General features: G+C 37.3%; 2 protein-coding genes across 2 annotated transcripts; one reads left to right on the top strand and one right to left on the bottom strand.

The window, feature by feature from the left end:
• Positions 1–3,031, bottom strand: LOC112573404. Its single transcript, XM_025253730.1, has 3 exons — positions 2,664–3,031; positions 1,825–1,948; positions 1–1,184 (listed from the first exon to the last, which is right to left on the bottom strand). The coding sequence occupies exons 1-3, from the start codon at positions 2,758–2,760 to the stop codon at positions 1,067–1,069; spliced, it is 339 nt and encodes a 112-aa protein (XP_025109515.1). The 5' UTR covers positions 2,761–3,031; the 3' UTR covers positions 1–1,066.
• A 1,868-nt stretch (positions 3,032–4,899) lies between these two features.
• Positions 4,900–11,613, top strand: LOC112573400 (peptidyl-prolyl cis-trans isomerase E-like). Its single transcript, XM_025253725.1, is given in 13 exon segments — positions 4,900–5,351; positions 5,476–5,574; positions 6,191–6,234; positions 6,445–6,471; positions 6,820–6,901; positions 7,583–7,650; positions 7,653–7,706; positions 7,957–8,086; positions 8,455–8,534; positions 9,091–9,196; positions 9,557–9,632; positions 10,551–10,617; positions 11,160–11,613. Coding segments are annotated over 13 exon segments (936 nt in total). The 5' UTR covers positions 4,900–5,317; the 3' UTR covers positions 11,229–11,613.
• Positions 11,614–11,846: the final 233 nt, after the last annotated feature.

Below are 11,846 nucleotides of genomic sequence, written 5' to 3'. Positions count from 1 at the left end.
ACTGGAATTCTCCTCTCCTCTCGACGGCAGCCTTAGAAAAAGAAAAACAGGCTTCAGATTCAGAGAAAAATTGATGCCATGATAAGACCTGAACCCAGCCAAGATCCTGACAGCAGTGAGGACAAACGATCCGGTTTTAGCTAGAAATACGTGTGTCCTGAGGTGAGATCTGAATCCAGGACAATTTTGGAAAACGAGGGTTTTAGCGCTACACTGCTAGACCGCTCCCCTACAGGGGTTAGCATGTCTTCACAAATCACATTACGCAATTACACATGGACATTTTTGGGAGCACTGGTTGACCGCTACCCATCCAGCATGGACACGTCAGTTGAGAGTCTAGCAGTGAGTAACTCCCTATACAAACACTGGGCTCGCCTTTACAGGTGATTGTGCAGGGAGAAGCAACCCCATTGATTCAGTTTACTAACTTGTCAAGAGAAATGCACTTTCCAGCGCTCCCTTTACATTTTCTCAGACGAATTTCCCCCAGCAACAATAGCGTACACCCCCACTTCCGCCTCGACTCCTCACACCATAGGCTAATGTTTGCACAGCCCAGGATTATTGGTAAATTCGGTTGGGTTGTGACAAAATGTCCACTCCTGCATAACATTTCCATACCGTAGTGAACGCATACTAGAAAGCCTAAATAGACGATGCACGCACGAGTGGACTGGGCATCGATACAAAACATTTACTCGCTATCTTCATCGCCGCTTTCACCATGATCAGTCACCATAAAAACTGAAAAATTGTTTGTTTTTATTAGTATTATTTTATTAGTTTCTTAAACCTGTTTTAAAAGAGGTACAATTTCTTTTGAGCCCTCTCTAGGACACACACACACACCATGCATAATCACGCGCACGCAGGAAAATCCACAGGCACAACCCAAAGCGACAAACATTAATGATATAAATTATATAAAAAATAAATATAAAAAATAATATAAATAAATAAATATAAAAAAATTAATGATATTATTCTCGATGAAAAGGGTAGATGTATGGGTGTTGGGGAAAGAGATGAAGTTCTTTCGAGAGTGGTGACACTTCCCGTCCGGTCAATGAGAGTCTGGTCCACACATAAACTCAGGACAGCACTCTGGGAATGACAGGGCGCGATCAACCTCCAATCTCACAAGTGTCGATTCACAACCAACACGCTTATACTGAGGACACCTGTAAAAAAAAAAAATTATTAATAAGCAAATTTTGTCTGTTGCTGTCTCTGTCTCTCTTTTTTTTTTCTTCTTCTTCTTCTTCTCCTCCTCCTCCCTGCTGTGCGTTTGTTACGAAATTCACATGACTTCGAGTTCTAATAAGCCTGAAGTTTCTTTGGGTTTTTTTTAGGGGAGAGGGGGCAGGAAAGAGGAGGGAGGAGGTGAGAGGTGTTCGCAAGGGCTTAAATATACAGAGCACACTAACCCACAAGGGAAGCTGACGCAATAAGCATGTTCAGCAGAAAGTGCCCTAATGTAGAAATGACAGGGTAGGAACACCCACTCCTTCATCTTTTGACAAGGTCAAGAACAAAGCATACATCGTCGTCTTTGCTTTAGGCAGCATCACTCGGGCTGAGTAATAGGCAAGGGAGGGAGTCAGGAGGGGGAGATCAAAGTCCGGCCCAGACGGGTGGTTTCATGATTAATCCTGCACACGTCATATATGTTCAGTTGTTTCATTTTATAACGAAGAACGTCACTCTTGTACAGGTCTCAAACAATTGAATGTCAGTTTTTTTCTAACGGCGATATAACAAGCATTAAAAATATTTAGGAATTAGTTTCTATTTTTAGAGAAAATAGTTTAAGAAACTCACCCGGCGACTTCAACCATAGTTTTATTGCGGAAGGAAATGCACGTCCAGCTTTCACAGCGATCGCGGGGTTTGAACACCTCACCCACCTGATATGTTTGTCCACTTACTGGATCTCTACAGGGCCCTGCGCGAAGAAATATGCAGTTTGGAAAAATTAGTTTCTTTTCCTCCTCTCTTTTTCCATCTATCCTATCCTCACCCCAGTTTTCTCTCCCTTTACATAACAGATATAGGCTATATATAATTTAATATATTTAATTTAAATGTGGTGAACATTTCTTACGTTTGTCGTCTTCATTCTTACCCATCGATTCGATTTTACATGAGAACAGCAGTCACTTAACACAATACAATACCAAAGTGGGTGTGAATAGTTATGACAAGTTAAAACTAGTTGCATGACTGATGTGGTGCCTAATACCGTTATGATCATTGTTTCTTTACATCGTCTTTGTTAGAGTCATCAACTTTAATTCTCTGTTAAATTCCATGCTTTGCCTTGGCTTCTGTTACTATTATCTATTAAATGGAATCTGAGTTCTCCTAAATTGAAGCTTTCCGTCCTACTCTTGTACTTCATCTTTACGTTGTTCAGTGTGCTTATACGTATTTCACCGTCTACTGTCTTCACCTAAAGTTCATTTATCATTACTGGTCAGCTCAGAGAGTGTGACCTATCTTGGTCGTGATGCTGTGATACGTTCCCATTATTATTACAAGCTTCTCAAATCAGACTGTTTTGTCTTCTAGCTGGTATTTACAGATGTCGAACTAAACTGCCTTTTTTTAAATCATTAAAAAGGAAAGTCATCGTCAAACTTTAAGACGTTTTTCCTCACTTGCACGAATGCCTGGTGAATAGTCCGGCAGGTAGGCAGAAAAGGTCACTGACACCGCCCCTATCATCAACAAGGCAACGGCGGATAGCCCTGTCATCTCTTGTTAGTCTGCTCTTGCGGGGAAGCGACGTGTGTGTATCCTGGTATGGCGACGACTCCAGCTAGCAACTGTGAACAGACGACAGATATATCAGCTGTCTGCCCGACCCCGCCTTGTTTACCATCTTCACCTCCCCAACTTCCGGTTGACTGTCAACACACACTGCAGTCTTTTCCCCTCCTTATTCACAGACTGTGCCTAACTCTATACCACGTGTGTGCTTTCCCCAAAGCGTTGTACACCCTCCCTCAGCCCCAAATCAGACTACCGTATTTTCCCAGCTCAGCGCCCGTTTGTTATTAACGCACTTGGTGTCCTGTTTGGGTGTGCTACTCGGAACTGAAACAGTGACGTTGCGCTCCTCCGGGTATTTATTTGTATTTCGACTGTGCTGCAGAAAAAAAAACAATTATCGTATTTCTCACTTGTCTCTTTTATCATTGTTGATCTAGCCGGAAACAAGATGAGAGGGAGCATATGCTACAGAATAAAAAAAGGAAGAGAAAATCTCGTACAATTGTGGCTTAACATACGCCTCCCAAACAGGATAATCTTCACATATCCTGGCATTTATTTACAAAGGGAACAAGCTTAAAGTAAATATTTTGTAAAAGGGAAAACAAATTTACGAGAGCATAGACATCTATAGATTGAGAGTAAATGAGGTGGTGCTGTTACTTTTGGACATTGCATTGTGCTAATAAAAACCAAGAACGGTAATTAGTGTCTGTGTAAAACCCAACAGAAACTAGTCAAGGATGTACACTTTACAAAGTAATATAAAACGAAACTGAATAAAAGAGTATTTATCTATATAATTGATATCAAGTACACCATTAGGTCATTTACATATTTAGGTGTGACGCACAGGTAATAATTAGGTGTGTTTGCATCACGACCAAGATAGATATCGCACTTTCTGCGCTGACCCGTAATGATTAATAAGCATTAGGTAACAGACAATGGACTATGAGATACTTATAGACACACTGAACAACATTAAGATGAAGTACGAGAGAAAAACGTAATGCAATGGATAAAGGTATGAAGGGATATAGGTACATAAACAATGTAGAAATTAATGGAGTACTTACACATGAGAGACAATATTGCAAAAGGAGTTCAGGACAGTAATTCATGGATGGTACTTATAGTGAACAGATGTTTTCAGAAAACGTTTGAATGTAACTTTCAAGGCAGAGTAGCGAATGTGATGTTGACGAGAGTTCCACTGGTTAGCAGCGGAGAGGGAGAACATATGTTGTCTGTATGTGGGAGGGATGAATAGAAGCAAGGTTTCGAACAGCAGTGTAGACAGACAAAATTTCAGTGGAGATCGAGGGAAGAAGCCATCAAAGAATCCATAACACAGAGTTAAGTGCTTGTAGTCTATTAATTCTAGCTTTAATTGGTAGCCAATGAAGATATACACAAAAATAAAAATGATATCAATCAATGCATGAAAGTATAAAAGCTTCGACAGCTTTGGTGGCGTGTGGATTTGTCATCATATATTCTCATCGTTATGTTCATCACGGTTTCTTTGTCGTTTCTTTGCCATTGTAACCTACATTGGTAATTGGACGTCGATTATTTCCATATATTACCCCTGTGTGAAACAGAAAAGAGGAATTTTCTACTCAACAATCCAGTTTTATTGACAAAGATGCATCCCCGCCATCAACGCAAAAGCATATGAATGACGCTTACATTTAGTAAACATTTTTTTTTTATTGTTAACTGATTTATGTCCTTTCAGAAGTGGACAGTTTATCACCCGTGAATCTTTAGGCGAAGTTATCCTGTTCCCATACTACACAAATAATCGTAATTGAAACCCAGTTGATGAGAAAGAAATATAGAACACTAGCAAACGATCGACCTGTTACAAAGATCTAAAGCATTTCGATACCAAAATAACCCCCTTGCGGAAATCATTTTAATCACACGCTCACTCCCCATCCATTCGTATTGCACCTTGCCATCTATCGTCAGTTCCAAACAAAGATATATCGGCATTATATCCTGTTCTGAAGCCACAATGGGAAGATCATAGTCTTGAGCATCACATGGGGAAGAAACTCGTTCTGTACTTTTCACGAGACTGGTGACGTCCTCTTGACTGCCGTACATCATCGACAGGTCATGCATTTTCTTAAAAGAATCATATCGCATAGACAACTGAAAACTACTCTAAATTTGTCTCGTTTTATATTATCCTAACTCGAAAATTGTAGTCCTTATATCTTCTTCCTTCTCGCAAAGCTGCAATTGTTTTCCGCACCAAGGAAATGCATGTAACTCCGTGGTTTTCCGTAAGCGGAAGACTGACCACATCGCCTCTCCGTGAGATGGAACCGTAGTTCTTTTCCCCTCCTCACTTCTCCACAGCGAACCTTAATACCTTTAAGAAAGTGAAAGAACGTATACACTCTACTCTGTGTAACAATAGGTATTTCATTATTTGTTAGCTGCCTATTTTGCTCAAGGAACGTAAATCGGATCAGTCCACCTTTTCCTAAAAGGTCATTTCCGCTTCCTTCGAAAAGGCAGCATGGCGTCTAATAACAAACGAATGGTTTACGTAGGTACGTATCGTTTGATTTTCACGGTAAATGCAATGAACGTCTTTATTTTTCGATTGGAAAATAATGTTTTATTTGCAATTTAAGATCTCTGTTTATAAATGGCTACTTTTTGTTTTCGGAAAAGGCGGACTTGCAGAGGAGGTAGATGACAAAGTTCTAAACGCCGCGTTTTTACCATTTGGCGACATCGTCGACATCCAAATCCCTCTGGATTACGAGACAGGTACCTTTTTATATCGTTACTTACACATACATATTGTGTTTCTGTTGTAATCTTTGGTGAATTTTTAATGTATGTTCTTAACGATTTTCTTGCAAAAATCGCCATTACAAAAACAGTTTCGGAATTAGCGAATAGTATCATGAGTTTTATTTATAAAATTACATATCACGAAATAATAATATAAAAAATATTTCATTTTATAACTTTTATTATAACATTTTAAAGCTTTGGAAAAAGTTTGGGAGGGCTTAATACCAGTTGGCATAGGTTGTTATGGACACCATGACACTGAAACCGGAGGGAAAAAAAAATCTATCCCAAACCAAACCCCGAACTAGAATTCCAGCCCGTTTTCCCGTTTTTTAAAAAGTGTCATGGCATCCTAAGCTTTCCCAAAACCAAACTGTACCAAAACTTTTTAGCTTTCAGACAGATTTAAAGTTTACTTTCTTTTGTTTGTTTATAAAAAGTAACTGAATGGCATTTAATGTTTGAGGCATATAATGATTTGGAACATAACAAAGGAGATGTAACTTCTTGAATAAGTACTCAGTTCTGTGAGGAAAAAAACATCTTTTTCTAGTTCTGGTCTCAACTGTATATAATGTTGTTGCAGAGAAACACAGAGGATTTGCATTTGTGGAGTTTGAACTCGCTGAGGTAAGTCAGTGTGAGTGCACATCCAGGTGCGTATGCAGGTGTGCATTGTAGTATTTGCTATCAAAAGCAGAAGACCAACTAAAGAGGTTTTTTGTTTTTTTATTTTTGAAAATGTGCATTTCTTTATCGGGTTTAGAAGTTGTGAGATGTATTTTATTTGTATTTTTAAAACAAAAGTCACATTAGAAATTTTAATAATTTTTATTACAGGATGCTGCTGCAGCTATAGACAACATGGTAAGTGAACTTTAACAACTGTTTTTAATATTTAGGTTAAATTTTCACTAGGTCTTTGTGGGGTCCATTATCTGTTGCTGTACTGCCACATAATAATGCTCACTGCTTGCAGTGGATGTGAGGAATGCTGTCTCTTCGTGTGTAACCTGTGTATTTGTTTTGTGACTTACCATTCTTCATGTGCATAAGTTGGATTCTTGCTTTTTTTTTTTAAATGAAAACCTTAATATAACATTTTAAAACTGTAAATAGTTTGCAGGACAATAATGATTACATCTTTATCTGCGATGTAGTACTTACAATTAAAAAAATTTGTTTACTTGATATGATCTGTTTTTTTCATATCAGAATGAATCAGAGCTGTTTGGTCGCACAATTCGAGTAAATCTTGCCAAACCAATGAAAATAAAAGAAGGGGCATCTAGAGCAGGTGGGTTGTCTTCTTTTGTTGGCAAGATGCTTTAGAGGATCTCTCTGGTTAGTATAAAGAAAATGTATCAAAGACAGGTGCAGAATAATGTGAAGGAGATGACAATCTTGCTGGATCATAACTGATTTATAAGTCCTGGCACCTTTTGTCCACATATTTTCCAAAACAAAAGCATTGTGTTAAGTTTTTACTTGGTTTAAATTTGATTTTAAATTCTCAGCACAGTAAATAAATAATTTGTTTACAGATTTTGGTATTACCTCACAAAAAAATGGAATGGTAGTATTTTACAGCATAACCTTTTGCTGATGCTATTTGGTGGGGAAGGGTTTTTAATACAGTTACAAGAATTATAAAGTTTCAAGAAATCAGAAGGATAAAATTGAAGAAGCATATCTTACTGTCTGCTACTGTGATGCAGTTAATTCACTGGGTGCTGGTAATTTTCTGCATAATTATTATGTTAACATGGAGAACAAAATGGTACATGATAGCAGTAGTCTTGTGCAGGGCCCAGTGTGTTATCTTAAGTTTTCTTTATATATTTATATATACACACACAAACAAAGACTTCTAATCTTTAATAGGGTTTTCAGATACTATAGCTGTATTTGAGAAATATAAATACGTATTAAAGAAATTTTCATTATTTAATGCAATCACATTTTCCTTCTTCCTTAGTGTGGGCAGATGATTCTTGGCTTCAACAGCATGCAGGGGAGACGATCAAAGATACAGAAGAGGAAGAAGGGGGGAAGGAGGAGAAGAAAAAGGGGTCAAACGGTCAGCTGAAGATACAGAAGAGGTAATTTATGTTAGGTGTGTGTGTGTGCATGGGTGAGAGAATACAATTATGTCACTATTCATGTGCACATGTATATCTCTATATGTTTTGTTTATCAGAATATGATAAGACTTCATAAACAATTGTCTTTAGTGTGTGTAACAACCATACCTCAAAGTATAATGTTCAGAAATAGGAAGAATAAGCACCCTTTCAGGTCTCTGCTGCCTGGGCATTATCACTATTAAAATACAAATTTTATCTTTGTTAGGTCACAGGTGTGTCAGCACCCAAACGACCACATACCAATCCCCAAGTGTTTATGGATATCAAGATTGGGAATCGCAATGCAGGACGCATTGTTATTGAACTTAAGGCAGATGTTGTTCCACTGACAGCAGGTACATTGCTTTTATAGATTGCTATTTGATATTATTTTCTTATTTATAATGTCTTTACATTTTTTTCACACACTGTCTGCATTACTGTAGAAGGAAGATATCATGCTATAGTTGTATGTTTAATGGATAATAAAGAAGTAGTAGTATTTTAGATTTTTTTTTTTTTGGTAATGAGTAAGTGCATTTATACAAGCCTATTAAGGGAGAGGGAATGGCACGAAAAAAAGTATCTCAATATATTTGCTAGAAGTATTGTTACTTCTAGCATCAGAAGTATTATTCACTTTATAACTATTATGCTAAACTAACAAATGACCAGAAGCATAATGGTCCCATAGCATGATATAAAGTGCCGTTAACTGTTGCAGAGAATTTCCGCTGCCTGTGCACACACGAGAAGGGTTATGGTTACAAGGGTAGCACCTTCCACAGAATTATTCCACAGTTTGTATCCTTGTCAAACTTATGAACTTGAATTTCATTGTAACTAATATTTAAGTATTCTTTTTATTATTATGTTTTTGTGTGTTTTGCAAAGTGTGTGTAAAGTGGGAAGACGCTTTTTTTTAATAAATCCCTCTTTTTTTCTTTTCTTTTCTTTTTTGTGTGTGTGTGTGTCGGGGAGAGGGGTTTGTTGGCCTCCTTTCACTCATACCGAAACATCTTTAGTAGATATGTACAGGGTCACGTTTTCAGAACCAATGTGCACATTTTAATAACAAATCATTATTATTATAAAATTATTTTTAAAAATCATTTTGCATGATATCCCATGCAGGAAGATCTTTGGAATCGTATGTAAAAATCTACATTATTGATGACTGTGCAAAGAAATTTGCGTCTATGCTCTCCATGGGAACTGTTCTAGAATACAGTAGATTTTGCCATAACTTGACCAGATTTGCTAAGAAATCCTTTCATTGTACCCCAAGTCTGACACTAAGAAAAATTTCACTTTTCTTTTTCTTTCTGTAATTTTTTGTCTGTCCTTGACTCTTGATAAGATGTGTCAAGGAGGTGACTTTACAAATCACAATGGAACCGGTGGTAAATCTATTTATGGTAACAAATTTGATGATGAAAACTTCAAGTTGCGCCACACTGCTGCAGGTGAGTGGTGCTGACATACAATGAATGATACATTGCTTTGAGATACATCAGTGTGCAAACTGTTGCAGCACTGAGGAAAATATTCTTGAGATTCATGTAACAAAAATTCTCAAGTAGAGCCCTTTTTGTTTGTTTTGCAGCAGTGCTCTGAGCATTTAACCATATATATATGTGTAGATGTTGATACAAGCCCTCCCCCCCCCCTTTTTTTTTTTTTTTCGGTTGTTGATTGTCAATATGCTTACATATTTATGCAATTGCTCACAGCGTAAATAGTTTCCTATTCATATTGTGGGATGGTGGTTAATTTTTTTCTCTTCAAATGATTAAAATGCAAGTTGCACATTTATTGTCTTGAAGGAGATTTATCAATGGCAAACTCTGGTCCAAACTCCAATGGCTCACAGTTCTTCATCGCAACAGCTAGAACAGAGTGGTAAGTATAAGGGTGCTGTGAAGGGACATATAATCAGCTAGTTGATTATGGTCTTATGCCTCAACCATTTCTAAAAGGTCTTAATAATAGATGGCTACTCTGATAACAGTCCAGTTAGTCATATGCAAAAAGTCAGTTGGATTGTCCCATCATATTGAGCGTTTCTCGGCGCATTGAGCGTTTCTCCATGATACGGATTTTGCGCGTTATAAAACCCCATCATCATCATCATATTAAAGGGCAGATTAGTAAGTAACCTGCTTGAGAGACAATTGTGAATAAGTTGCTGATGTCTTTTAGTATGAGTTCTTTATAACTTGTAAGCAACCTATGGACTGTGGGATTCTGAGAAGTATTTGAACAATTGAGGCAATTGGTGGCTTGAGTGCCTATCACCACAAGAGAGAATCAGGGTGTCATTTTCATATCTCATCTGCGACATACCTCTGTTTGAATGTGACATCTGTTTAAAGGGCTGATCATTATTTTCTCCACCCTGTATATGTGCATGCAAGAGAAAGTGATTGAGTGGTGATAATTTGAATGAATTTTTAAGATTAGTGTCAAATAGATATGTACATTGTGTGGTATAGTGGTTTGATGCGATTGGATGTTTTTCTAAGAGCATAAGTGTTGGTGAATTTAGTGTATGTTTGACATGATTGGAGAATCTTTATGTGAGAGTGGAGGGAGTATGACATGATTGGAGCCTCTTTATGTATTAGTGTCTGAAGTAAGAGTGGAGGGAGTGAAAGGGTTTTTTTGTTCATTCTGATATGGACAAATGAACAGAAAGGATGTTGTGGACTGTATTGTAAAAATAAAAGTTCTTTAAAAAGACATTTAAAAATTAAATTAATTAATTAAATTAAAAAGACATTTCAGGCCCTGACTTAACTATTTTTCTCAAATTTGCAGGCTTGATGGCAAACATGTTGTCTTTGGAAAAGTTGTAGAGGGCATGGATGTTGTTTGGAAAATGGAGGTAATTATATTTCTTTACATTTGTTGAAATTGAAAGAGCAGATTCTTTTAAGAAAATCTAATACATAAGAAAATGTCTCTTTAAAAAAAAAAACCCAACCATTTCATTAAGCTGACTTAAACAGAAAAATATTGACTTAGAGATGTCATCAAATTTCTGATTTGGGTACTGTCTGAAGAATTTTTTTTAACCCACCCACCCCCACAAAAAACAATAAAGGGAAAGAAAATATTTGATTGCCAGTTCACACCATCATCTGTATTGTCTCAGTGATGGTTTTGACTCCATATGTAAAACCTCTCTAGTAAGACTTGCTAAAATCCATTAAAATCATGTCTTAACTGAGAGGGATCTTAATAGGGAGATCAACCAGTCTGCATTTATTCCACAAACCACAACTTGAGACACCCATACAGCAGACTGAAAATTGTCAAATCCTCCAGTCATCACGAGACAAAGCTTTTGCTTTATTTGCCCACTGAAAACATACATCCTTGTATAAAAATGCCCAGTTGATGCAATGCTTTGCATGTCTTTTACAGGCATGTGGGTCAAAAAGTGGCAAACCTTCAGAGAAGGTCACCATCATCAATTGTGGAGAACTTGTCTAGTATCTGCATTAACACAGACTGACTACCAAACTGTTCCCAGCTGTTGTAAGGAGGCCTTTACTTTAAGAAGAAAAGATTGAAATGATGATGTTAGTGCAAGTTCTGGTATTTTGATGCCTTTTGCTGTGCATGATATTGTGAAGAGAGATGTTGTCATCTCTACATCAAGGAGTTCTACTTTGATCTGGAGACAGAAGACAAATATGCAGTAAATGTGTGTGTGCATGTATGTGTGTGTGGTCTTTTGTTTTCCTCCTTCAAGTAATTTTCATCTGTTGTTTACTAGGAAAGGTATGTAGTGTGTCAATTTATGCAGTGTTTGAAATACATCAGTAATGTAAATCTTCCATGAAAGTTTTTGAAATTAACATTGTACATAACATGATTGCTGTTATTTTATTATGGAACATATGGAAAGACTGCAGCCTGATGGTGAATGTGCTTGACTGAACCTGAAGGTCCTGACCCTGATTAGGCACAGGACTGTGGCAGGAAGTCTGGTTGGAAACGGGAATCTGATATATCTCTTGGCCACTACCACTTTTTTCCTAAATGGGACTTGGGTGTGTAAATATACCATTTGAAATTTGACTGTTCACTTCTGTTGGTTAACACAAT

Source organism: Pomacea canaliculata, linkage group LG10 (assembly GCF_003073045.1).
Source record: "Pomacea canaliculata isolate SZHN2017 linkage group LG10, ASM307304v1, whole genome shotgun sequence".
Classification (NCBI taxonomy): Eukaryota; Metazoa; Mollusca; class Gastropoda; order Architaenioglossa; family Ampullariidae; genus Pomacea; species Pomacea canaliculata.
Note: the sequence above shows the minus strand (reverse complement) of the source record. Positions and strands in the feature narration are given on the sequence as shown.

What these genes read in the sequence shown, in the direction of transcription:
- LOC112573404 (XM_025253730.1), bottom strand. Translation starts at nt 2,760, where the DNA reads ATGACAGGGCTATCCGCCGTTGCCTTGTTGATGATAGGGGCGGTGTCA. An exon ending in TTCACCAGGCATTCGTGCAA is followed by an intron (nt 1,949 to 2,663) that starts GTGAGGAAAAAC and finishes TTCTTCGCGCAG; the next exon opens with GGCCCTGTAGAGATCCAGTA. An exon ending in ACTATGGTTGAAGTCGCCGG is followed by an intron (nt 1,185 to 1,824) that starts GTGAGTTTCTTA and finishes TTTTTTTTACAG; the next exon opens with GTGTCCTCAGTATAAGCGTG.